General features: G+C 64.6%; 1 protein-coding gene across 5 annotated transcripts in view; it reads left to right on the plus strand.

Moving 5' to 3' along the window:
• The window catches only part of CEP170B (centrosomal protein 170B), a 26,926-nt gene extending 939 nt beyond the window's left edge, over positions 1 to 25,987 (plus strand). For 2 of the 5 annotated variants that reach the window (XM_088797568.1, XM_088797567.1), the window contains exons 2-19: positions 2,775 to 2,906; positions 9,481 to 9,570; positions 11,381 to 11,459; positions 12,300 to 12,358; positions 13,189 to 13,327; positions 14,135 to 14,239; positions 14,364 to 14,846; positions 15,127 to 15,851; positions 16,077 to 16,247; positions 16,617 to 16,707; positions 16,866 to 18,563; positions 19,731 to 20,001; positions 22,211 to 22,370; positions 22,660 to 22,803; positions 22,918 to 23,006; positions 23,474 to 23,567; positions 23,773 to 23,824; positions 24,013 to 25,987. In XM_088797568.1, coding sequence (XP_088653694.1) covers positions 2,802 to 2,906; positions 9,481 to 9,570; positions 11,381 to 11,459; positions 12,300 to 12,358; positions 13,189 to 13,327; positions 14,135 to 14,239; positions 14,364 to 14,846; positions 15,127 to 15,851; positions 16,077 to 16,247; positions 16,617 to 16,707; positions 16,866 to 18,563; positions 19,731 to 20,001; positions 22,211 to 22,370; positions 22,660 to 22,803; positions 22,918 to 23,006; positions 23,474 to 23,567; positions 23,773 to 23,824; positions 24,013 to 24,248 — 4,791 coding nt within the window. In that variant the 5' untranslated portion in view covers positions 2,775 to 2,801 and the 3' untranslated portion in view covers positions 24,249 to 25,987. The other 3 variants (XM_088797569.1, XM_088797570.1, XM_088797571.1) reach the window with 3 other exon arrangements.
• The last annotated feature ends 706 nt before the right edge of the window (positions 25,988 to 26,693 follow it).

Here is a 26,693-nt window from a genome sequence, read left to right on the forward strand (position 1 = left end):
GGGGTGACGATCGCTGGCGCACCTGGCCAGGATGGTCCCCGCGCCGCAGAGGCGGCCCAGGTCTGCGCCAGGCCGGGAGGGGTCGCCGCGAGCGCGTCTACGCCGCCTGGAGAGGGGGCGCAGGCCCGCACTGGTTCGGCCATGGCCGCCCCCGGCCATCGCTGATTCAGGAGCAGCCGCCGCTCCCTCCCTCTGCGGCCCGGCGCTCCCGCCGGCCGCCTCCCGGCCTGGTCTCTCCCTCCTCCCGCGGTCCCTCCCTCCGCCTTTCTCCTCCTCCTCCCTGTCTCCTCATTTCCCTTCGCCGCCGCCGTCTCTCCGCTGTAGGGAGAGCCTTCTCTCCCGGCCTGTTCCCGGCCTCCGTTCCGTCTGCTCCTTCCAGCCACGGGCCGCTGCCCCTTCCTTTCCCTCCCCGGTCCTGCGGCTCCCAGTCCCTACGCATCGGCGATTCCAGCTCTCCTGGCGGGGGGCTCTTCTAGCTGGGGCGCCGAGGGGACAAGTTTGGGGTGTTTATTATTCTCCTTCCTAGCAACGATGGCTGCCCAGCCCGGAACCGGCCTCAGGCTTTTGGGGAGCCTGCGGCTCCCAGGCCTGGGCGTTTCAGGCGAGGCTGTCGGTGGCAGGGAGGTCTGGCTGCCAGGCAGCATGACGGGCTCTGGGGGGGTTGGCCTCCCTTTGCCGCAAGCAGAGACTGTGGTCTCTGGGTAGAGTCTCTGTGCCCGCTGCCCAAGGGAGCTGGTAGCAGGTGATGGCAGAGTGTGGGACACGGGAGGAGTCTGGCTGGGAGTTGGGGGCTGGCAATCGCAAGGAGGGGGTGGGGGCTCTCCAAGAGAGCTCTGTCATCTCCCCCACTGTCTGCTGAGGAGTTTCCGAGGTTGTCTAGGCTGTGGAGGCTTCTGGTCCCTTGGTCTCTAGTGTCTGCCCCCAGTGGACCCCGGGGAAGGGCAGGGGGCCCAGGGTGAGGGGGCTCTGACCAGCTAGAGCTACCTCCTGGGGCAGTTTTTCCGTCTTCTCACCTGCCTGCCTGAGGTGACATGAGGGTATGCTAGGGGATACATGGTTACGTTGGCCTTCACAGATGGGTGGGGCCTGTTGGCTTTGCCGGCTGCCCGCCTGGAAGGGAGCTGAGGCCAGGGCTTCCAGGCCGTGGGAGGCCCCAGGACCGGGCCCCCCACCTCCTCTGCTCCCACCAGGGTGCCAGCACCATTATCTCTCCCTGGCGATTGGCTCTCTTTACTAGTGTCCTGCTTAGCCTGCCACCTGTTCTGCACACTGAGTCAGGTCATGGACTCAGGACTTCAGGCCACCTCGCGGGCTGTGACCCACACACGTGCACAGGTCCCTGCTCTCTGTGTAATGCTCTGCTCTCGCTGTTTTGAAACTCTTCATCATTTTGGAGAGGGTCTGGCATTTTCATGTTGCACCGACCCCCTGCCCCAGTGGTGCAGCACAGCCTGAGTGCCCAGGGACTTCCTTCTCCCTCCAGGACTCCCAGGACCCTAGGACCCAGTGGCTTTGCCCTGGCTGTCCCCTCAGTTCTGGAATGCACCCCCAGATGTTCACTGCCCACTCAGATGGCACCTTCCCTGGGAGCCTTCCCTGACCACTGCATAAACAGAGCCCTCCTGACACTGCCCATCCCTGCCCCCACTTTGTTGTTCTCTGTGTCACTGGAACCTTCTCAGAACCTTCTCATTCTTTGTTTGGAGGGGTGCCCCGTGATCCAGGGCTGCTGTGTGTCTTGGTCACAACTGTCTGCCAGAAGCTAGGATACCGCCTGGCCTGTGGTGGCCTCAGGTTGAGTTTTACCCCAAGTGTGTGTGACAGCAGTGAGAGTGGGCCCAGGATGCTTGTGGGCGGTGCCCTGGGTGCGTGTGGAGGCCGTGTGCACCTGCGCTGGTGTAGTGACAGCTCCGCGTGCTCTGAGCCAGCAGGGCACCTGGGAGAGGGGGTGCACGCTGGCTGCCCTGGGCTGGCGCTGTCCCGGAGCAGCAGGCTCATAGGCCTCCGACTGCCCCAGGGCCTCGTCCAGCGGTGACATTGGCTCTTGTGATCACCCAGGTTGCCCCTCTGGTGCCTCTCAAGCCACCATGTGCTCCCCTGCTCCCCTGACCACATCAGCCCTCAGACCCTCCTTTGCTGGTGCCCCAGGACCTCGGGTACCAAAGCATCACTGCCTTCCTGGGCATCGGAGGGGCTACTGATGCCCTGACTGCCGGTCCTGTCCTGGCCTAGGGGCCCCTACAGGATGGCCACAGTGACCACTGAGGGACCTGCGGTCTCCTCTCGGTGGTAGGAGTACTGGTGGCTCAGGGGGCCTGTCTGCAGCTGTCTCCCCCTGGCCCCTGTGCCTGGGGCCTGTCCTGGAGTGTCCGGCAGGGGGAAGCAGAGCCTCTGGTTCAGAGTTTGTGTCCTGCATTTGGTGCCATGGACCTGGCATTGTGGGGACCCCAACTGAGGGGAGCTGCTCCTGGTCCCGTCGCGGGGACATAGGTGGGTCCACATGCATGCAGTGCAGCTGATGGCCACAGACTCAACCGCTGGCACCTAGAAGGGAGAACCTAGTGCACCCTGGCGGACCAGGCGACCTCAGCTGGGGAGGGGTCCATGGGGAAAGACACACTTGGGTGGGGCAGGTGGCCTGATGTGGCTGGAGCCCAGTGTTTCCACAAGTGGCTGAGGCAGTGGTGCCGTGAAGGTGCTTGGGCCTTGGTGAGTCCAGGGCCCTCGGCCTGGCCTGGACAGGGAGCCTGCTCTGACGACTCCTTCCCCCCCAGGGCCAGACGGGCTCCACAGTCACCAAGATGAGTGTCACCTCCTGGTTCCTGGTGAGCAGCAGTGGCACCCGCCACCGGCTACCACGAGAGCTCATCTTTGTGGGGCGTGACGAGTGTGAGCTCATGCTACAGGTGAGTGTGGGCACTGCCGGGACTCCCGGTGAGGGGGCCTCCATGCAGCCACCTGGGGCCTGGACCCACTGGTGGGCTCTGGGGCCTCAAGTGGGCCTGAGTGTGCGCGCAGGCGTTGGTCTGACAGGAGGGTGCTCAGGCTCCTGTCAGGTTCTCAAGGGGTGGGGCCCCCCTTTGGAAGGTGCTGGAAAGTGGATCTGTCCACCTCCTTGTTTCTGGGGGCCCCACCTGGGCTGTGAGTTGGCTGGGGAGTCAGCTGCGGCCATCAGGCCTGTCCGTGGTGGCTGCAGTCCCTTTGAGGCGCCCTGAGGGGCCCTTTCTCAGGCATGAGGGGCCTGCATTCGGCAGTCAGGATTTTCTCTCTGGCCAGGGTTTCAGAGTGTGAGTTTGGCTTCTATGGGGCTCATGCGCCTGGCTGCCTGGGAACGAGGGGGCAGTGGGCCGACCCTGTAGGGTCTACCCTAACTTGGCTGTCCTTTTCTCTGCCCGTCATAGTGTGATTGAGTGGGCCCCCTGCAACCTTGCCCCTTCTGTCGCATGGCACAGGGTCCCTGTCCCCAAGCCCCCCAAGCTCCGTACCCCCACTGCAGGGCTCTTAGAAGGAAACCAGTGTCCTAGGTGGGCTGCACTACCCAGTCTGCCCAAGGGGCCTGCTCAGGTAGACTTGCTCACACCCTGGCTCCTGTGCCCGCGGCCCAGCCACATGCCTGTTCACGTGGGCAGTGTATGCTGGTCCCCCTCCCAGGAGCAGACTCCATCCACATCCAGAGCCCTGGTTTCTCCCCCAACGTCCTCTGGTTTCCTGGACTCTGGACCCAGTCAAGTACTCACGTTGTGTTGGGCCTCCCAACACCACTTGAGAACTTGGCTGGGTCCAGAGTCCAGACTCTTCACTGGAACAGTCTCCCCTTTTCCCTTTTCTCCATGCCTTTGAAGTTGGGGAGACTGAGTCCATGGCTCTGCCAGGGGTGGGGCTGAATGTTTAAAGGCTGGGTGTGCGGGCGGCACACCTCCATTGCAGCTCCTGGCTCTGTTGGCAGCTTGCGGAAGCTCCAGTGGGTGTGGCTACACCGCAGTGCTTTATTTACGGACGTTGGAATACTACTTTCATGTCAAGTGCAGGCGTCATGAATAGTCTTTGTTTGATTTTTGTAAACCACTTAAGAGGGTGAAGAGCATTCATAGCAGGCAGTGAGCATAGGTTGCGCCCCGCAGCCCTTGTGGAGTGGCCCCTGAGGCCTGGATGGGGCGGGTGGCTCCCCAGTGGTGGTGTGGGACGTGACCCTGATTGGAGGCAGATCAGAAGGCCCTGACCCAACGTGGTGCTTTGTGTTCCATGCTGCATCTGTGTGGCCTGTTGATGGCCCTGCTGGTTGAGCAGGGTGGCCAGGAGGGTCTCTGGAGGAGGCAGCACATGATGGGAGCCTGTGGGGCCTTGGGGAGCTCCTCCTGCCCCCCACCCGGCTCCCTCCCCTGCACCAGGCACTCACTCTGCTTGCTTCTTTCCCAGGTATTGGGAGAGGCTGCTAGTTGTGGGGGGTCAGGTTACGCAGAGTGTGTGTGAGGTCTGATTCCTAGTTTCTGGCTGGTTGGTGGTGGAGGACAGGAGCCACGTGATCTCAGCCCTCCGTCACGTGGGCAGCTGAGGTTCAGGGGGGTCGTGTGGGCGTAGTGTGTGGGAACGCATCCACCTGCCTGCACTCTCCCCACCACGTGCCTCTCCCTGGATGTGCTGGCCACACCTGCTCTGCTCACATGGTTCACATGGTGGCTTCAGCCCTGTCCCAGCCTCCTCTCGCCTGCAAGCGTCAGTTCCCTGGGCTGCCCAGAGGCCCATCACCCTCCACTGGGGTCCCCACCAGTGTGAACGTCCCCAACAGCCATCCAAACAATTAGACCCTTTTCCAAAACTCCATGTGTTTGGAGCGGAAGGCTACAAATCTGTCACAGCCGTCCCTCGTCTGTCACGGCTGTACCTCGTTTGCCATCCTGGGGCAAACCCCGACTTCCCTCTTCTTTACCCACACCTCGGGTGTCCCCATGTGCCGCTCCCACCCCCACCTGAGGTCACCCCACCCTCCAGGCATCTGCTGGGCCCCAGCCTGCCCCTCACCCAGCCTAAGAAGGTGGCACTGGGGATGGGACAGGGCTGTGGGGACTGGGCTGGGGTGGGGGCCCTCTGTTCAGGGGAGAGGGAGGAGGCAGTGTGGTGAGGGGGAGGTGAGGCTGGGAGTTGGGGGCTGTCTTGGGGGCTTGTGCCCTGGTCTGGGTAAGAGGCTCCGTGGCTTGGACTTCGGGGCCGGAGGAGGTGAGGGGACCATCCTGTTCTGGAGGCAGAGCCGCCAGCCTGGCCGTGTGCCCCCTCACACTCCGCAGCGGCACCACCGCCTGCTTACCACAGTGCCCTGGCTCCAGTGCACAGAGCTGGAGCCAGTGAGGACGTGTTAAATGACGCAAGTGTGAGCGGGGACACAGGCTCGGGTCTGCCTGCTGCCAGAGCTGGACTGCTGGCTGTGCTCCTGCCCCGGTGGCCGGAGCTCTGGTGCAGGGCATGCCTGCACACACACATATATGTGTGTGTACACATGTGTGCACCCATGTGCATGTGAGCGCACACCTGTGTGTGTTTATGGCAAGGGGTCCCTGCTCCTGCCCGGTTTGCACTGTGGGAGTGTGTGACAGCTGGGCTTTGTTGGCTGGCGTGCTGACCTGGAAACCACGGCCGGTAGGTGGCCCGGGAGCCCCTGCACATATCACAGGCCCAGTGGGTCCGCTGGGTGATGCTGGGTGAGCTGGCAGGAGGGCGTGCCCGGCAGGGCGTTCCCCACTGAGGGCAGCACGCGCGACGTGTGGACGCACATCTTTGTTCCGTTATAGAGTGACGATGAACAATTAGACCCTTTTCCAAAACTCCATGTGTTTGGAGAGGAAGGCTACAAATCTGTCACAGCCGTCCCTCGTCTGTCACAGCTGTACCTCATCTGTCACAGCCGTCCCTCGTCTTGCATCGTGGGGCCTGGTTTGTGTCCTTTTCGGTCTCGAGTCTGAGGCCCAGGCCCAGGCCCGGGGGCTGCCTCCACCCCTCATGGGCGGGCCTCCAGCCTCTGAGTGCCTGGGCTTGCTGGGATCTGCTTCTGGCTGGGGCAGTCGGACAGGGAGGGAGGTTGCTGGGGGTGGGGCTCCTCCCTGCCTGTTCCCCAGGAGTCCTACCCGTGGTCTGGGGAGGGGCTCTGGCCGGAGCTGTGCCTGGTGACTAGCTGCTGGCCAGAGGTGGATGTGGCAGCCCAGGCTTTGGGTACAAGTGGGAGGGTGGGCTATGCCAAGTCCAGGGAGCCAGAGGTGGGCCATCTTGCTAGGAGAGGGAATGTGGGCACAGGCAGGGTGGCGGTCCTGGGCAGAGGACCCAGGTATGGCACCTCCAGAACCCGTGGAAGCAGGCAGCTGGCCGGGGTGGGGTGGGGAGAGGAAGGTTTGGAGAGGTCTCTGGGGCCTGTGGCTCATGGGACAAGGCCGGCCTTTCCTTCCAGGAAGTTTGAGCAGAAGAGGGACAGGCAGGGCAGGATGGGGGCTGGGCGGGAAGGGGGGAGGTGGCCGCAGGGATGGAGGTTGGTGGACGGAATAAGGGGTGCTGAGGGGTGCTGGGCATCGGTGCCCTGGGGTAGGGGTGCCTGGAGCAGCTGGGAGCTTGGCGGGTGGCACTCTGGGGAAGGCTGGAGGGACAGGTGGATGGTGAGGGAAGAACTGGGTTTGGCTTGAGCGGCCTAGAGGCGGGTGTTTAGGAGTTGGCGGTCTGAGGCCTGGGGAGGGAGGAGAGCTGTTCAGGCTGGAAAGGTCAGCCCAGAAGCCCCTCGGGGTCACTCGTCAGCAAAGGTGGCACCCAGGTGCGAGGGACAATGCCCTTGCTGCTGCCCCCCCCCCCCCCCCCGTTTGCCGTGGGCCAGGCAGAGGCTGTGGCTGGCCCTCACGCACTGTGTCCTGGTGTGCAGCAGCCAGCAGCCCCGAGGCATTCCCCTGCTCGGGCCGCAGGCCCCTGGAGGTCTGATGCATGGCCACAGGGAGTGCAGAGCCTGGCCCCCGGGCCTTGGGGTTCGCTTTCCTGAGACAGAGTGTCCCTGTGGCCCAGTGATACTTGTGTGCAGGGCAGGGCTGAGGCGGGCAGCTGGCCTGTGCAGGACGAGGTGGGCCCCCAGCCCCATCACTGAGCCCGGTCCTCCCGGCTGCCAGGCGGGCTGTAAGGAACCACAGTGCCTGATCTTAGAGGTACTGAGAGGGGCAGTCACCTGGCTTGATGTGGGGCGAGCCTGAGCAGCCAGACACCCCAGGGAGTTGTTTGTCAACCCCACCCTGTGGCCGAGTCCTGTGAAAGCTCCTCAAACACCCTGCAGCAGGGCACTGAGGCCCAGAGAATGGAGTGCCAATGTCTCCAGACGCGCCAGGTCGGGGAGGCCCAGGCTGGGGCCAGTGGGCAGGGCTGCAGTGGAGAGTCACTGGGACCAGCTCCTGGGGGACGTATGCACCTGGTGGGCCTGTGTGGGGACAGGCGGGAGTCCGATGTAGGAGGGGGTGCCTGGCGTCCAGGGTGGCCAGGAGCTGTCTGTCCGTGGTGCCAGCTTCAGACAGGCAGAAGGAAGGCCTGGGGCCATTGGGCAGTAGGTCTCAAGGTCACACTCACCTTGCCAGAGACCTGTTGCTTTAGGAGGCAGGTGAGTTGTCACCAGGACTCCCACCATGATCAGTCTGGGGGACTTCCTGGGTAGGGCACCTGGAGCAGATGGCACCACTGACCTGAGCCTCCGCGGGCTCACATGGGCGGTGCTGGGTAAGTGACTCAGGGGGGCCTCTGTCAGGGAGGCCCTGGCTGGCCCCACAGACTTCTGACTCTGACTCACCCCTGCGCCTGTGATCTCTTCTTGAGGACCGAGGGTCTGTTCCCCCATTTGTCCCCTCCTTACGCCACCCCCGGTCCCTCCCTGCAGCATCTTCACTGTGAGTCAAGCCGGCCACCTTGGGGCCTCTGGACCCAGAAGAGGCTGAGCACAGAGGAGGGTGCTCAGCGTCCTCTCCTGGTCCTGCTCTGGTGCCTCAGCGAAGCTGAGTGACCTTGGTGGGGTCAGGGCTGGGCCAGAGCCCGTGTCCACCCTTACTGTGTCCCGCCGTGTGCCCGGGTCTCTGGGGACTTCCCATCCTTGAGAGGGGACTAGGCAAGTGGAGAGTATCAGAGACAAAGTGGGCTCCATGGTGGCAGCCAGCTGCGCGGGGGAGGGAGTCTGGGCACTCACCTATGACAGCTGAGAAGCCTGGTGGTGTGACTTGGGGACTCAGGTCCTGGGCTACTGTCCCGTGGGGGTAAATGTCCCAGGCAGTGGGGAGCGACTGACGGCCCGTCATTCCTGCCGTGTGCTCTGGAGGTGGGCCTGGGGTCCTGTGGGGACACTGCCTGACAGGCGCACAGGTTCACGACCTGTCATCAGGGCCAGTGCTGGCCAGCGCCCTGGGTTCGCCGGTTCTGCTGTCCTTTCCCGGGTTTGGGCCCCAGGCCTGTGGCCTCTCAGGTTGTGGAACACAGTTGCCACCTAGACATCCCGGCCCTCCATAATGTGGGTCAGCAGCTTGGTGCTGAGACTGCCGGCCTCTTGGCTGGGTGAGGCGGCCACACTGGCAGGGCCTAAGCAAGTAGAATGTGACCTCAGCACCCTGTCCCTGCCTCTGTCCCCAAGCCCTGGCAGTGGAGGGGTGGGGTTGGGGGCTCAGCTGCAGCCCTCCAGCTTAACCGTGTGAGGGAGTTGGGTGACTTTCCTCGGGGACGAGGTCCCGGGTGGAGTCATGGCCAGGGGACAGTTAGAAGGCTCAGGGTGGAAGTACCTGTGTGTGTGCACGTGTGCGTTGCAGCGGGGTAGCAGGGTGTGCTCAGGCTGTGTGAGTCCTATGTACATAAGCGTGTAACTATAGGGTCCGAGACATGTCACTCATGCATGTGTGCACATGCCTGTCACTTGGAGGGGTTGTGTGAGCCCCAGTGGGGCTGGTTGGGCAGGCGAGGAGTTGGGGGGACCTCTCCCTGAGCCCCTGCCCCTTCCATCCTCCCCCTGGGCTCTGCCTGCCCTGCCTGGCTGCCCCTGCCTGACCACCCCCGTCTGGCCGCCCGCACCTGCCCTTCCCCACCTGGCTGCCCCCGCCTGGCTGTCCCCGCCTGGCCTTGGGACTGAACATCATGTCCCAGATGACCAGAGGGTTCCCAGCCCCTCCCACGGCTGACCCAGGGGCAGCCACCAGCTGGTGGGGAGGAGGAGCTCGGGCCTATTGTCTGTGGAGGGCTGGTCACAAAGGGAGGGGTCACAGCGGTTGGGTAGGGAAACCCACAGGGCATCTTGGCAAACCCCTGTAGCGTGTCCTGGTGTCCGGGTCAGGCCTGGGTGGGCTTCCCAGGGCACACACTTGAGGTGTGAGGTTGGATTTGATGGGCTCTGAGGCCCGAGGGCTTCAGTTGGTATTGTGGTGGGGGATGATGGGGGCTCCTGTTGTCTGGGCCCTGCCTCGCTGGGAAGGCCACCTGAAAGCTGTCTTTGTCCCCCAGTCCCGCAGTGTGGACAAGCAGCATGCCGTCATCAACTACGACCAGGACAGGGACGAGCACTGGGTGAAGGACCTGGGCAGCTTGAACGGGGTGAGTGCCTGGCCTCTGCGGCTGGCCCCTCCCCTCCATGGCCACACCCCTCCGTGACCACGCCCCTCCGTGACCACGCCCTTCCCCTGCCCACCGGGCCTGCAGAACCTGTGCTCAGGTGGGAGGCAGCCAGCTCCTTTCAGGTGCTGAGGCACCAAGGCCTCCTCAGGGGGGCTCCCCTGGACAGGGCCTCCAAGGGGTGGTGGGGTTGGGGGACAGGCCCCTCAGGTGGGCAGGGAGGCAGGCTGGGAAGTGGGGCTGCCCAGACAGATGGGGCTGTGCTGAGGTCTCCTGTCCTAAAGGTATGTTACCTCTTTTGTGGGTTGGGGTGATGGGGACAGAGAGGTGACCAGGAGGAAGGCCCTGACTGCAGAAATACGGAGGGGCTCAGGCGAGAGGAACCTGTGTTTGGGGTAGAAATCAGGCAGGAAGGCGGTGGCCCTGTCCAGGGCCCAGGTCAGTCCTGGTCAGTCTGTCTGTCCCGGAGGTGTGTGTCTGGGTGTCTTGCTTCTTTCTGTGTTTGGCGGACGGAGCCTGCCCTGGGATTCTGTCTCAATAAGAAAACAAAGCCACCAGCCTCTGACCCCTTTAGCTGGAGCCAAGGAGAGCCCTTCCCTGTCCCTCCTCAGCTGGGGGTCCCACAGCAGGCTCAGGCTGGCCCTGCTAACACGTGCTCCACCCACCCTCTCCCTCCTGGGTGCTCCCAGCTGGGGTCTCTGCTGGGCTCAGCCCCCAGAGCCCTGCCCTCCCTCCGTGCTCCTGTCAGATGCAGCAACCCTCTTCGAATGGGCTGCAAGGCAAGCCGGCCTCTCCTATGCCCACTGGCCCCAGGCCCCCAGGCCATGTGGGCTTTGAGAGGGTCCCTGGGGCTGCTGGCCGGTCCCTGCTCCTCGACCCCCCAGAGGCAAGTTCCTCAAAGGTCTGCGATGTCCACAGAGCTGGGGCCCACTCCTGCCTGCCCCTGTGACACTAGGCTCAGACAAGGACCCAGGCTGGCAGGCAGGGCGGATCTGCAGAGCCTCACAGCTGTCCCCAGACTGGAGCTGCTGTCCTCTGCTCCCTCCTCAGCGCCCAAGGATCCCCACTTTGCATAAATGTGCCCCAAACCGAGCTTGGCCTGGCTGCGGCTCTCCCAGGTGCACTGCTCCTCGTCTCTAGCCACAGTAGACCCTGGCCTGGGATGCCTGCCTGGGACGTTGGCCCCCACTGGCCTGCTGGCCTGTGACGAGTCCTGCATGGTCCTTGTTTCTTCTGCAAGACTCTGGGCATAGTTGCCATGCTGGAGCCACATCTGTCGTCCCTCTGTCACCCTGGCTTGCCCCGGAAGCCCTCAGCGTGCTGGGTCCCTCATCAGACTAGTGTGCTGTTCACTGGCGGCTGATAAGAAGCCTCCGTGGGAGGGAACAGGGCTTCCAGGCCCTGGTGCTTTGACGCCCTGCAGGCCTGTGTGGGGGCGATGTCTGACAGCCTGGCACAGCCTGCCCGTCCTCACCCCTCCCGAGGGCATTGTGGGGTCTGGTGGGGGGCTGGGGCCAGCACCCATCCCTGTGTGGATGAAAGGAAGGGTCTGTTTCACAAAGCTGCTCAAGGCTTTCTGCTTGAGGAGCAACGCCAGGGTCCCTGGGCATTGGGCGAGGCCTGTCACCTCGAGCCCCTCGGCTAGTCCTTCCGCAGTGTCTGTCCTGCTGTCCTTTCGGGAGGGACATGAGGCTGGGCACACGTGTGGGAGGGGCAATGCCGGCCCGAGCAGGACGGAATGAGGCTCTAGTCAGTGCCCACTCACCGCCGCCTGCCACCGTTTCCTTCATAGACGTTCGTGAACGAGACGCGCATCCCCGACCAGAAGTACGTCACGCTGAAGCTCAACGACGTCATTCGCTTCGGCTACGATATCCTTTCCTGGCCCTGTCTACCCTCCTGGCCTCTCCCTCTGTCACCAGGGCCACAGGCGCTCTGTTATCCTGGGGGTGGGTGGGGCCTCAGTGGTCACAGCTGACAGAGGTTAGAGGGTGAACCTGGGCTCGGGCTTCAGCCCACACTCCATCCCCTGCCCCCCGCCCCCCAGGCCAAGGCTCCAGCCATGGTGGACACCTACGGCCATCGCCGGCCTGAGCGCACACAGGGCCTGGGAAACAAGTGAGCTCTTCCTGGGGCCCAGAGGCCCTGTGTGACCCGGGAGGTGCACAGGTGTGGCGTTCTGTGCTCAAAACACGGGTGACTGGGGGCCATGTCTCCGCCCTGGGCAGCTGGGGGCCCACATGCACGACAAGAGCATATCCTGTCTCTGCCCACGTTGGCCCAAACTCGCGTTGGCACAAACGCTGGTGGGTGTGGACCCAGCCGCTGGCTGAGGCCCTCCCTACCCTGGAACCTTGAGAAGCCGGGGGCTGATTAATGGTCTGGGATGGGAGCCGGGAGCTGAACATGTGCCATAACCTCTGGGCTGAGTGGGGGGTGGAGGGTGTGCCCTTGGCCCTCGGGCATGTATGTGCTGTGACCTGGAGCAGTCTCTGCCCTCCCGCCCACCCCCAGTGGCTGTCCCTGAACTGTGGACATAAGCCTGATGAATGAGGGAGTGTGTGCTTTCTGGTGTCCACACTGCGGGGCGGCACGGTCTCCCACCAGTTCCCCGTCCATCTGCCTGGCCTGGGAGTGGTCCTTTTGTCTCCCGGGCCTGAGGCTGCTGTCCACTCCCTCTCCTGCTCCCTGTTCTTCTTAACTCGTGCCACATTCCAACATGTATGTGCTGGAGCGCGTGCAGCACCGCGTCCCCGAGGAGGCACTCAGGGTCAGTGCCAGCGCTTGTGGCCCCCTGTGTCCCACAGCCCCCCATGCACCACTGCCCATCCTCTCAGGCCTCTGGGCTGCCCTGGCCTTGCCAAGCCAGCCGGCCTGTCCTGACCTGCCCACCAGATCACCCAGTCTGGCAGGTGGGGAGGTAGCCATTCCCCTCCAGGCCTTTGCAGCCACATGGTGGGTGTGGCCAGAGCTCAGAGGGCCCATCCGCTTCTTGGGAACTGGATGACCCTGATCAGGGCAGCATGAGTGGAGGGGGCCAGGAGCAGGCAGGAAGGGTTGGCTGAGGCTGCAGGCAGGCTTGAGGGTCCTGGGTGGGGGGCCATAGCAGGTGGGGGACCCTGTCCAGCGCTTTCCCCAGGAGCCCTGTGTTGGGGAGCAGGGGAGACTGGCCTCAGCCCATTTACCGAATGGACCTCTGGCAGCACAGGGAACATGGGTGGCCTGTCCAGAGTCACAGGGCCAATGTAAGCCTGGCTCTGACGACGGCAGAGCTCAACCAGGTGGGGCCTGGCGTGCACACACATGCGTGCATGTGCACATGTGCACGCACCACCTGCTGCCCCGACAGCCCCTGAGTGGCTGGCCTTACGCCCCAAGTCCTGTCCCACCCCTCTCTCTGGTGGGGCCCGGGGTGGCCATCTTCCCTCTGGTGATTGCTGCCCACTTCACCATCCCCCACCCCAAACAAGCCCAGCTCCTTCCTGGAAGCTTTGTGGTCCTGAGGATGCCCCGAGGCTTGGGTGTGGGTTGGGCCTGCCCTGGGTGGGGGTGTCCTCCTGAGGTGGCTGCCCGCCCCTAACCCCTGCCCGCTGCCCCCAGCACGAGAAGTACACCAGCCAGCTGCAGGTGAGCGTGAAGGCTCCGGTGCCCAAGAGGGGCGAGGGGCTGCCAGAGCACGCGCCTTACTGTGAGTCCTCGAACCCCAGGCTGGAGCGGGGGGACCGGAAACCAGGAGCAGGTATGCGGGGGCCTCCCCACACACGTCTCCCGACAAGCTCTCCTTGACTTGCCTCACCCAAGGGCAGTCCTTTTGCATCCACAGAAGCCCTTGCTCTACCTCATAGCCTCCTGGGCTCACACTGCCCCACAGCCGGAGCACACCCTGCTCACGTATGAGCTCAGTTACCTGTGCGAACACATGTGCACGTGCCTCCACACTCTGCAGATACGCCCACCCATATGCCTACACCCCTGCACCCAGCAGACACACAGCTATGCACACCTTCACCCTTGCAGCTCTACAGACACACCCACCTGTGTGCACCTGCACCGTTACACCTCTGCATACACACCTGCTGTGTGCCCGCACCCTGCACCTTGTGTAGTCTAGTCAGACTGTGGTGACAGTCAGCCTCCAGGATCACGCATTTGTGGCCTGAACGTTTGCAGACCCTTGGAGAGAGGCTGGTCCTGGGTGTGGGCTTGTTGCCAGCCTCTTACTCTTCTGTCAGGGCTACAGGCATTGCCCAGCGCAGGATGGGGTGCTGAGGACAGTGCTGCCCTAGGGATGAGCTGCACCTGGAACAGCCACCCGATGGGGAGGCCCAGATGGGGATGGGGGAAAGCCAGTGGCCACAGAGTCACTGCTATTGATGCAGAAATCGGGCTCAGAGCAGTTGGTGGCTGGCCAGGGTCCTGGGTGGCTGCAGGTCTGAGCTGAGAGGTGATGCCTGGGCCCCCTGCAGGCCCCAGTCTTCCCCAGCTCCAGGTCTCCCCTCCTGTCTGTTGGGGTCATGCGACCCAGGGTCAACCTCTCCCTCTGCAGAGGCGGCAGCCTACCGCACACCCCTGTATGGGCAGCCCTCCTGGTGGGGTGAGGATGATGGTGGCATCCCGCCTGGGGACCGGTATCAGGAGGGGCCGTACCCAGGTAGGTCCCGAGGCTGGTCTGTGAGGCCCCCAGAACTCGGGAGGGTGGTCTGGTGCTGCCCGCTTTGGGGAAGACAGCTGCCGGCCCCGGCAGTCCCTCCTGAGGTCGTGTGCCCCCACCCCAGAGCGGCCCAAGGAGCTGACACAGCAGGATGGGGACCTCACTGGGTCGACGGCCGGCTTCCGGGACCCCACCGAGCCTCCGGGCTACTCATTCCGACGGGAGCCCAGCTACTTCGAGATCCCTACGAAAGAGGCCCCACAGCCACCGCGGCCCCCTGAGGTGCCCACGCACGAGGTGCCCACCAAGGACGGGGAGCCAGGCGGGGGCGGGGTGGCACCGGTGGTGCAGAGCCACGCTTCCTTCACCATCGAGTTTGACGACTGCAGCCCAGGCCAGGTGAAGATCAGGGACCACGTCACCAAGTTCTCTCTGCGCCGGCGGCGGCCGCCCGGCAAGGCCACGCCTGTGGAGGCGGTCTCCGCGGAGACCAAAGTGGCAGACTGGCTGGTGCACAACGATCCCAGCCTGCTGCCCCGGGCCGGCCCCGTCGATGACCGTCACAGCACCAAGAGTGACCTGCCCATCCACACCCGCACCCTGAAGGGTGAGTGCCCCAGCAGAGCCACCGGGCGCCATGTAGCCCCACGTCTGTCCTAGTCTGCTCGCCCCAGGAGTGGGGGGCCCTGGTCAGCTTGATCAATTTCAGTTTTTTCAATTAATTGCCCAAGACCCGCCTGCCCAATCAGGGTGACCAGCGTGTTCCTGGTGCTCGTCTCGGTCATGTGTGCTGGGTTCCGTGTGGTGTGGGGCATCCTGTCCCCCTCTTGGGCATTGCTGTGTTTCCTTTCCCTCGGCCTGATGAGTTGGAGTCCCCCTGCCCTCAGGCCACAAGCATGAGGATGGCACACAGAGCGACTCAGAGGACCCCATGGCCAAGACAGCCACAGCAGCCGGGGTCCCTGCGGACAATGGGGAGCAGGTGCGGCTGCAGAGGCAGATCAAGCGGGACCCCCAGGAGCTGCTGCACAACCAGCAGGCCTTCGTCATCGAGTTTTTCGACGAGGACACACCCCGCAAGAAGCGTTCCCAGTCCTTCACCCATACCCCCCCTGGGGACCCCAAGGCCGATAAGCGCCGAGGCCCAGGGCTGGCCGACAGGGACCGCCCAGGTGCCCCAGCCCCAGCCCCGGGCCCTGCTCGGGGGCCGGGCAGCTCGGGGCCACAGCGGGCCAGCTCGCTCAAGCGCGAGAAGACAGAGGAGCGGCTGGGCGCCCCCTCGGCCCCTGCCCGGGCCTCCGCCCGCCCCTTCGGCAGCGTGGGGCGTCGCTCCCGTCTGACCCAGGACTTCATGGTCCAGTGCCTGCGGGAGGGCTCCCCGGCCGCCCGGCCTGGCCCTGAGAAGGCAGCCCCAGAGCCACCCACCCCCCTGATGCCCCATGGGGCCAGTCCCGTGGACCCCTCGACCCCACCACTACCTCCCACTGACCCCCAGCTGACCAAGGCACGCAAACAGGAGGAGGATGACAGCCTCAGTGATGCAGGGACCTACACCATCGAGACAGAGACGCAGGACCAGGAGGTGGAGGAGGCCCGCAGGATGATCGACCAGGTGCGGCTGTCAGTGCGGCTGCCGGTGCTGGCCCCGCCTCACTCCCAGCTGCGGCTACTTTCCCACCCAACACAAGAGCTGCACAGCTAGGCTGTGTGTCCTGGCCGCTACCTAGTCTGGCCAGTCAGGTGCCCTGCCCTCCGGGTGTTCAGGGTGGGGTCTCTGTCTGAGCAGAGGGCGGCTGCTGGGCACTCTGACCCTCGGCCCGGCTGTCCCTCCCGGCAGGTGTTTGGCGTACTCGAGTCCCCTGAACTCTCCAGGGTGTCCTCGGCCATTTTTCGCCCAGTCATCAGAGGGGACAGAGACGAGTCTGGTGACGGGATGACCCAGCGGATGGCCCTGCTGCAGGAGTTCACCTCCCGGCCAGTGGGCGTGGCACCTCAGGGGGAGCTCCAGGTAGCAGGCACCGCCCTTGGGATAGGACAGCATCATCAGGCCTGAGACACACACGCAGGCTCTGGTCCTCCCTGCAGCTGGACTCCAGCCTCCAGATGAGGCCAGGCCAGATGTTGCATGAGGAGTGTGCCCATCGGGCAGGCACTGAGGCCCCAAGTCAAGCTGGGTGCTTGGGTGTGTGCTGCCCATGGGCAGGGCTGGCCCGAGCTGCAGCTGCTGACCTCGGCCACTGAGCCGGGCTTAGGCGTGGGTACAGAGATGGCATGTGTGGGCCAGGTGTTGGGGTGGTTGCCTTGGACATCCCCTCCTGGCCCCGGCACCTCCCTGTGAGGCTCCTGCCACTGACACACCTCTGCCTTTTCTCTGCAGGGCCCCCCAGTGCCAGGCTCCCCTGGGGGTCAAAAGTGGGTGTCCCGCTGGGCCAGCCTGGCTGACAGCTACTCAGACCCGGGCCTGGCAGGTAAGTGGCTTCAGTGGCACAGTGGGGACAGCGGGCTTGGCCAGCGTGGCCTCAGGCCGCTCACTGGGGACGCAGGTGCGAGCTCGTGCCAGCCATGCCTGGAGCAGTGTCACTATCCCCCACTGCCCACTCTAACCAGGCTGCCCTTGTCTTCACAGAGGACGGTCCAGGGCGCACAGCTGGGGAGCTTGAGGGGGCTCTGCCTGTGCGCCATAGACGACGACTCCCACAGCTGCCCAGAGACAGGGCGGGCAGCCCCGCCGGCCCCGAGGCCACCCGGAGGAGCGGGCCTGGGCCACCAGAGCCAGGCAGTGAGCCAGCCAGCCACCTCTTGGGCCAGGAGGACTTAGAACCCGACAGCCTCAGCGATGCCAGTGGGTCAGATGGGGGCCTGCAGGAAGAGAGACACAGGAGCCCCCAGGAGAGACTGGTGTGGACTAGGGGCCGGCGTTCACCAAGAGCCACCGGGGACCCTGCCCCCACCTCTTTCTTCATCGGGGACCAGAACCGGGAGGCTGCCTTTCCCCAGAAAACATCTGTGGTTCCAGGAGATGTGGACGGCCCAGGGCAGGTGGCCCAGCCCAGCACTCCGGCGAGGGATGGTGTGTACGTCAGCACCAGTGGGAGGGTGGTCATCCAGCTGCAGACAGGGCGGTCCCCAGAGCCTGAGGGCCCCACCCCAGCCCAGGCCAAGGAGGCCCTGGCCTTCATCCGGCAGGAGAGCTTCATCAAGGAACCGGCCAGTGTTCCCCCTGCACCTGGCCAGCTCCCGCAAATCCCCAGTCACCCCCTCCTGCAGGACCTGGCTGCAGCCCGGGCCTCGCGCATGGACCTCCACTCCGAGGACACCCAGCTGATCTTGAAGGAGACAGAGACAGTTCTGGCAGCCTTGGGGGCCCGACTGCTCTCCAAGTCTGTGGAAGAGGCGGAGGGCGAGCTGGGCGGCACCCCTGGGCCGCCAGAGGACTCCCTGTCTGGGGGCTCTGACGTGGACACGGCCAGCACTATCAGTCTGTTCAGTGGCAAGAATGGGCCCAGCCCTACGAGCCCCCAGCTCACGGGGCTGCAGAAGGAGAAGCTGCCCTCCCCACCGGCTGCGCAGGACCTGGGGGGAGCTGCCCTCAGCTGTGCCCAGGAACGGCTGTCACAGAAGCAGCACCTCCCAGTGAGCCCGGCGGACACTGGCCGTGGAGAGCTGTCACGGCGCTTGGCTGCACGGCGTGGCCAGGGGTCCCAGGGGAGCCTGGACTGGCCCGACGAGCGAGGCTCTGGCCTTGCCCACCCACCTGGCTCAGGCACAGTCACTTCCGACAATGAGACCTCCACAGCCACTGGAGCGGGGCGGCTGGCGTCTCGCCGAAAACACACTGCCCCACCACCGTCCCCATCTGTCCGGGAAGAGCAGAACCGAGTCTCGGCCAGCGCTCAGAAGGTGCAGCAGGCGCTGACCCGCTCCAACAGCCTGTCCACCCCACGGCCCACGCGGGCCTCCCGGCTGAGGCGGGCCCGACTGGGAGACACCTCGGACACGGAAGTGGTGGATGGTGAACGGGGGTCCCTGACCAACCCTGAGCCGGTGGTACGGCCAGCCGCCGAGCAGGCCAAGAAGTTGTCACGCCTGGACATCCTGGCCATGCCCCGGAAGCGGGCGGGCTCCTTCACGGGGCCCAGTGACTCAGACGCGGCCCCCTCCCGTGCCAGCTTCTCTGGCCGCAGCGTCGAGGTGTACTGCGCAGGCCGCAAGCCCACTGTGGCCGAGGCTCGGACCGCCGCCAGGAAGACCGCCAGTGCCACCACGGTTCCCCGCCAGCCCTTCAGCAGGGCGCGTCCAGGCAGTGCGCGATACTCCTCACCCAGTGAGTGCCAGCAGTGGGCGGGTGGCTGGGGCCCGGTTGGTCCGGGCAGTGGGTCTGAGCTCCTGTGTGGTTGCCCAGCGCCCGGTCTCAGGGCCCCTATCCCAGACCAAGAGGAGCCGCTGTTCCCATGGGTGGGCGTGCAGAGGCAGCGGCCTCCCGCAGCCCCCAGGCTATCCTGGTGTGAGGGCAGAAGACCCCAACCACACCTAGGATGGAGGGGCCCTTGCTGTCTCTCTGGTGGGCCTGCCCCTGTCCCTGTTGGTCCGGATTTCCGGCTGGGATCGCGATGGCGTGTGGCACGTGTGCAGACCGAGCTGTCCACGTGGGGTCCTGGCGTCCATATGGGGTAGGGCCTGGGGGTGGGTTCTCTGCTCGGGTGCTGTGGTCATGCAGTTCCGTTGGGCACTTCTTGAGCCCTGATCCTGTAGCCAGGGGACGACTGTGTCCATCTCCCCATCCCACGAGCAGAGGCCCCATGGAGCCTGCTGCCCGTGTGTGCAGCGAGGAGCTGTGGCCACTGGAGCCAGCTTCCTGCCCAGGGAAGGTGGACATCCATGTCCACTGAGCCGGACTCACCCTGCTGGGAGCTGAGCCATTCTCGGAGTGAATTGGTTTGAGGTGTAGGTGCTGTTGGCCCAGCTTCTTGCTGTTGCCCCGTCCCCCAACCCCCCTCCCACCCCCGCCCCCCGTGCTGGTGGCTGGGGACTCTGGGCAGGGAGTGCTGACGGGCTGATGGCTTCCCTGGAGGAAGGGCAGAGTGCGGATGGCTGAGGACCACAGTTGCTTGGTGGGACACTCCCCGCCCCCCATTGTGCATGTTCTCAGCTACCGCAGGGACCTGGGGGGCTCAGAAGGGCTGGGCCAGGATTCAGGATGGCCTGAGAAGACCAGGCATGTTGCGAGGGCCTTGCTCAGTCACCCAGTAGGTCCCGTCGGGAGGTTTGGCCATTTGGGGTGGGCGGGCACCACTGCCCCTGCTACCAAGGCTCTGGTTCCCATCTCATGGACGTGGCTCTGGGCCTGTGGAAATGCCAGGCTGCATGTCCCTGCATGTGCCTCTGGGCTGGTGGTGGACTTGCACTCCCTGGCGCTTTGCAGCTACTGGGCCCTTGCCCATAGGGACCCTGGGCTGCAGTGGGTACTGAGCAAGGCTGTGTTCTGTTCTTGATTCTGGAACCAATTCACTCACCCGAGACACGCGTCGCCGGCAGCAGGGCTCAGATTGCACATCCACCTCCGAGGAAGAGTACGGCTCCCACCACAGCTCTCCCAAACACACACGCTCCCGTGCCTCAACAGCCACGCAGACCCCACGGCCTGGCAGCTCTGCCCGGGCCCGGCCACGGACCCCCGGCCTGCGCGACACAGACGACGAGGAAGAGGAGCCTGACCCCTACGGCTTCGTTGTGCAGACGGCCGAGATCGCGGAGATCGCCAGGTGAGCTCCGTCAGTTCACAGTGGGAGCCGTGATCTGCTGGGGCCTCCCTGGGGGCCGAGAGTGCCCTGAGGGCGGCAGGGATGGGGCTACGGGTTCCCGAGTGGGCTCCAAGAATACTTGTCTAATGGATGCATGATGGATGACGGAGGGTCAGGTTGATGGGTGGATGGAAGGAAGGATGGGCGGTGTGGACAGCTGGATGTGGGGGGATGCAGATATGCCTGGGAGGATGGGGGTCTGTGGTACGAGGAAGGCCTCCACCAAGATTTTTATGGCGTGGACTTGCCCATGTGGTCCCTCAGTGGAAGGGTCAGGTCCTGGGAGATGGTACAGAGAGGAGGGCAGGGGATGAGGGGCGGCCTTTCGCTGAGCGGTGGCCAGGGCTGCGGCTGGTGGGCAGGACAGGGCTGCTGGGCAGGACAGGGCTGCTGGGCAGGACAGGGCTGGTGGGCAGGACAGGGCTGCTGGGCAGGACAGGGCTGCTGGGCAGGACAGGGCTGGTGGGCAGGACAGGGCTGGTGGGCAGGACAGGGCTGCTGGGCAGGACAGGGCTGGTGGGCAGGACAGGGCTGGTGGGCAGGACAGGGCTGGTGGGCAGGACAGGGCTGGTGGGCAGGACAGGGCTGGTGGGCAGGACAGGGCTGCTGGGCAGGACAGGGCTGGTGGGCAGGACAGGGCTGCTGAGCAGGACAGGGCTGCTGGGCAGGACAGGGCTGCTGGGCAGGACAGGGCTGCTGGGCAGGACAGGGCTGGTGGGCAGGACAGGGCTGCTGGGCAGGACAGGGCTGCTGGGCAGGACAGGGCTGGTGTGAGGATGCCGATCTGGAGTCTCTGAGGCGCCCGGAAGGAGGTGACCAGGGGCAGGTGGTTCCGGGAGAGTGGCCGGTGTGAGGGATGGAGACGTGGGCCTCACCAGCACAAGCACGGCGACCGAGGCCGTGGGCAGCATGGGGCTGTGCAGAGAACACAAGCGCCTGAGGAGAGGAGGCCCCGGGCCAGTGCCCAGGGCAGCGAGGGGAGTTGGGGCAGAGCTGCCTGTGCGGAGCGGCGGTGAGGAGGGCTAAGGGGCCACAGGAAGGCGGAACGTGGGGTTCTGGAGGAAAGGGGGCATCCACAGGGCACCGGGCTCTGCTCCCAGGGGGTGAGCACACACCAGTGTGCTGGGCACAGGAGGCAGAGGGAGCGAAGGGCCGGGCAGGGGGGACAGGCACTGAGGCAACGGTCAGTTTCCGTCGTCAGGACTTGGAGGGACAGCCTATGTTCTCCATGTAGGAAGGGTGGGGCCCCCTGTCTTGAGGGGCCTGAGGACAACTGTGGGGGGGGCAGAGCTCCAGGGGCCATGTCAGGCAGGGGCTGGAGGTGCCTCCGGGAGTGGACGAGCCCCATGGGCCAGCTGGGAGGCTCCCGGGCTTAGGTGGGACGGCTGAGGACAACGACCTGGCCATGTCCTTTGGGCGACTGTAGAGTAGAGCTTGTCTTGTCCCCTTGTGAGCAAGGGGAGCAGCAGTGGACAGCGATGAGGGACCCTCTGTCCCAAGCCTGGGCTGAGGCTCGGGTGCAGAACATGCTGGTTGTGGGCCTGAGGTGCTTTGAGGGCCCGTGACAGAGGCTCCGGGCTCCAGCCGGGGCTTTACGGGCAGTGGGGTACTCGATGCTGCTCCCGGTCCCCGGCTGGCCTGTGTTTTTCCAGGTGGCCTGGGAGCCGCCCTCCACTTGGATGCCCCTGGCCTCTCTGGGTTGACCTGCATTACTCTCTGCCTGTTTCTGACCCTCATCCGTGACCCCTCTCCCCCGCCTCAGTTTCCCTGCCTGCAGAGCAGGCTTTGTGTGGCCCTGCATGTTCTAGGGCAGCACTGATGTTTAGCCCTGGTGGCCAGACAAGGAGAAGAGATGGCCCAGAGCCTGAGGGTGTCTGCCCACCCTTCCTGCCTAGACCCTGTCCCCAGCGCCACGCCCCTCGCCCCGGGGCGTCAGCAACCTGGGCCTCCTGGTGGGAGGCACTGCAGCGGCCGGTTGGGCGCACTTCAGGCCAAGCTGGAGGCTGCCAACCCCCGCCCCTGCCCCTCACTCAGTGGCTGCCTCCTGGGAGGCCTTGTCTGTCTGCCTGGGGAGGGGGGCATCGAGTCCCACCTGGCTCCATGACCTCCCCGCTCCGGGGCCCAGCTGGGAGGTCCCCACAGGATCTGCCCTCTTTCCTGGTGGCTGCAGGTTGAGCCAGACGCTGGTGAAGGATGTGGCCATCCTTGCCCAGGAGATCCACGACGTGGCCGGTGACGGTGACTCGCTGGGCTCACCAGGGCCCGCCCGAAGCCCCTCCCTCGGCAACGTGCCCAGCATCCCTGCCTCCACCATCTCGGCCCATGAGGAGGTGAGCCCGGCCCCAACCCCCAGGCCCTGGGGTGGCACCTGGCACCCCTCAGCAGAGGGCAGTGAGCCGGGGGGCCTCACCAAGGTCCTGCTGTGCGTCCTGTGCTCAGCTCCCCAGACAGCCACCCTGGGAGCACGGGGTCTGGGACCTGCCTCCAACAGGGGTGCTGACGTCCAGGGACCCTGAGCATACGGGCTTGGGGGGTCTGCTCTGTCCGCCCATCCTACTAGGGCAGGTGCTCCACCTCCTGGCGACACCCCCCAGCTCAGTTACCCCCCCAACCCCACAGCTGGTGCAGCGTATCCCTGAGGCCAGCCTCAACTTCCAGAAGGTGCCACCCGGCTCCCTGAGCTCTCAGGACTTGGACCAGAACATGAATGACTGCCGCGAGGAGCCCCTGGCCAACAAAACGCGGCCTCGGAACCGCGAGGAGGCAGGCACCCCACCCACCCACTCAGCTGACTGGGATGGCCGGGTGGTGGGTGTGCTGAGGGAGCAGGCTTTCTGGGGGGGCACTGGGCACCGTGCTGATGCCTGGTCCTCACAGGTGATCTTCGATAATCTGATGCTGAACCCCGTGTCCCAGCTGTCCCATGCCATCCGCGAGAACACAGAGCACCTCGCCGAGAAGATGAAGTGAGTGGGCCTCTAAATGCCCTGCCGGGAAGGGAAGGGGCTGCCAAGCCCCGACTGCTTAGTGGATGCCCAGCCAAACTGCCCTCAGATGCGAACATGTGCCTGGAGCCGGGACCCTGTGGGGCTGGTACCCTCATAGCATACAGGCTCCAACAGGCACGTGTGTGCACATGTGCGTGTCATGGCTCCCGGCAACCACACCCTGAGCCTGGGGGAGCCAGAGCCCCCAGGATGACCCGTGCCGCACCCCTCCCCACCCCCACTTCCGCTTCCCCCCAGTCCTTCCCAGCGTTGACCCATGCCAGGCAGAGACAGACTCTGGTACCAGCAACCCAGGTCCTGCTCCAGGCCTCAGTGTCCCCTGGGTTGGTGTGAGCATCGCCGTGGTGGGCGGAGGGCCTGTGAGGGTGCTGTGCTGCAGGCACATCCTCACCGTCCTCTGCCTGCCCCCCACCTCGCGTGGGCAGGATCCTCTTTCAGAACACAGGGCGTGCATGGGAGGACCTGGAAGCCAGGATCAACGCCGAGAACGAGGTGCCCCTCCTGAAGACGTCCAACAAGGTGAGGGTGGCCGGGCCGGACCCCTGCTGGGACAGGCAGGCCCCTCCTGACTCGGGTCCCCCAGCCCATCTGGCTACCGAGAGGGAGTGGGGGAGCTGGCCCAAGCCCGGGACCCCGACTCCTGCCTCCAGAGCCCCAGGGGTGAGGCAACCCACTGGGGGTCTGGCTCCATTTGTTCCATCTACTATTCCTGCCTCACTTCCAGGAAATCAGCTCCATCTTGAAAGAACTAAGACGTGTGCAGAAGCAGCTGGAAGGTGGGTATGGCCCAGATCTGGGGGTCCTCATTGGTGCTTCCAGTCCAGGCAGGCAGGGGGCGGGCCCGAGGACCCTTGGTGGGAGACCTGCCTCATGCCCATAGTTTCGGGGAGGCCCCGGGGCGGCCGTGGGAGGCATGGCAGGACCCTCGGCAGGCCTAACCCTGCCTCCCCTTCCCTGCCCCCAGTCATCAATGCTATTGTGGACCCCAGCGGGAACCTGGACCTGCTGACCGGAAACAGGGGCTCTGCAGGCTCGGCCCAGCTCGGGAAGGTGCGGCCGGCTGCCCAGAGCCCGTCTTCGCCCCCCTCGGCCCTATCACTGAGGAGCTTCCCACAGAGGGCCAACTGTGGGTCCCCCAGCCTCCCAGACCCCTCCTTCCTCCCTGACTTCCTCCCAGACTCAGAGAGGTTCCTGATCTAGGTGGTGGGGCCGGGGCAGCCTCCCTGTGTGCGAGTGAGTGTCTGGTGCCTCCTGCTCACCCCACCCACCGCTGCGGCCCCTCCTGGCTGTGGACGGTTCACCAGAGACCCCACACGTGCCATAACCCCATGGGCGGGCGCCTCCAGCCCAGGCCCCCTCTCAGCTCCCAGGCAGCATCCCCGCCGGTTGTCCAGCCCCGCCGGCCTCTTGGCCCAGTTGCTGTTGTGGCCACTGCCAAGGGCCAGCATTGCAGGCGCATCCCCGCCTCCTCTCTGTCACTTTTGTCTTTAGCTTTCATTGAAAGAACAGTTTGTTCCACTTCAGCAGCCTCCCCAGCCTGGAAGGGCCCCTTCCTGCCTCGTGGTCTGGGGGAGGGCAGCATGTGCTCACCTGTCCTGACCCTTTGTGCTGTCTGGGGCCAAGCAAACAGGCTGAGCTGCGGGGTCATTCAGTGCCAAACATGGAGCTGGGAGGGGCTTGTGACACCCCAGGATTTGAGGGTGTGGGCCGGGCGGGGTGCTGCGGCCAGCTCTGCTGAGCAGCCTGGTGGCCCCCAGCTGCCCCAGAGTCCAGTAGCTGGGGCAGGGCTGTGGCCGTGGAGACGTTTGGGGCAGGAACCCCACTGCTTCAAGCCTTTGGTGCCAACACAACTGCCAAACCCACTGAGCATGAGCGGCTGCAGGGGAGGCCAGCTGAACATGGGCCGGGCTGGCCACACATGTGCACACGCGCACGCACACACACACACAGCCGGCCCAGGCACATCTGCACACTCAGGACCTGACCCAGTGACAGGTGCTGGGCCTCTGCACTGGGCTTCCAGTGGTTCTGGGCTGGGTGCTGGTGAGCGCTAGACCAAAGTGGCGAGAGCCAGGTTTCCAGAAGCTCCTGAGACAATGCATCGTCCTCGTCCTGGACACTGGGCATTAATGGGGCATCTGCATGCAGCTCGGGCCCCGCAGGCCCCTGATCCCTTGGGGTGGGGTAGGGACAGGCGCCAGGAGCAGTTTCGTTTTCTCAGGATTCTGTCAGCGGGACGGACCAGGCAAGCAGAGGTGGCCCCTCCTGGGGGACCTGTGTTTCTGGAGCCAAAGAGCCTGGTGGCTGTGGCAGGTGGGGCGGGGGTTCCCACCTCCACCAGAGTGGTGTGGGCGCTGTGCACCTGCCTGGCATCTGTGCAAGTGTCGTCGATTGTGGGAGGGTCCAACTGGGCAGAGGCCGTGGGGGGGGGGTGATGCGGCTCCCTGTTTACATTCAGCTGATGTGACGTCCAGTGCACTGCCCTGTGCCACACCTGATGTTTACGTGTGTGAGTGGCAGTGGGGTCCGCACCCGGCCCCCACGCCGCGAGCCTGCTGTGTCACTCGGAGGAGGTGCTAGTCCGAGTCTCCCAACCCCCGCATGCCCCAAATAGCTGCCCACAGCCCATCCTTGGAAACTGGTCACAGCGGCCATGCTCCTTTGTCCACGCCCCCTTCCTTTGTCCACGCCCCCTTCCTTTGTCCACGCCCCCTTCTCCATCGGCACCGCCTCCCCCCACGTTCACTGCACAATGTTTTTATTCATAAACTTGTGCCCCCACCCCCAGCCCTTGACCTGGGATTGGTACCTTATTTGGCTTCGTGGAGGCTTCTCTGTGTTTGTCCTCAGGTGGTCTGTGGGTGTCTTTCAGGAAATGGTTATTTTATATGATTTCTCATGGAATTTGTTCTAATAAATCATTCTATCACGTGGCAACATCCCTGTGTCTTCACCTTGGCCTCATTTCTCCACCGGTGGTGTGTGGCAAGGCGATGCTTGGCCCAAGGGGTCTCCCTTCCTGGGCTGGGAAATCCAATTTGATTCCCAAGACCAAGGGACACTGCAATGCAGAGAGATCGCCACTAGGTGGCAGCCCAGGTGGGAAAGCAAAGCAGGGAAATTTCTAGATGTTTGCTTCTCAAAGAAAAGTAATTGTATTCAAGTGGTTGAAGGCTGCAAGGGCCAAGCGCACGCCCCTAGCAGGCTGTGCCTGGCCCAGAAAGGCAGCAGGAGAGCAGGGCGTTGTGCTGAGCACTGGGCTCCCCGTATCTTCTCCCCTTCTGACGGCTGTGGAGGGGACTGACCACCACTGTGTGCTGATGTCACATCACCCAGTGCCTACAGCCCCATGTCTTCATACTGCGGGCGATCACGAGGGACACGCCTGGCTGGAGCTAGTGTCCGCTATGCTTGGGAGCCCACAAAGCCACCACCAGAGCCTGCTCACGGGGTCACTTAGCCAGCAAAACAGGAGTCGCTTGTACCTCAGCATTTTGCCTACACCAGGTCTGTTCTCCGCACCAGCTCTGTTCCATCACCAGGTCTGTTCTCTGCACCAGTGTGTTCCACCATACTAATTTTGCTCCTCGTGCCAACTGTGCTCCCCACACCAGTCTGCTGACTGGCCCTCCTGCTACCCAGTGG

The sequence above is a fragment of the Rhinolophus sinicus genome, chromosome 3, assembly GCF_057876585.1.
Source record: "Rhinolophus sinicus isolate RSI-liver-muscle chromosome 3, RSI-T2T, whole genome shotgun sequence".
Taxonomy (NCBI): domain Eukaryota; kingdom Metazoa; phylum Chordata; class Mammalia; order Chiroptera; family Rhinolophidae; genus Rhinolophus; species Rhinolophus sinicus.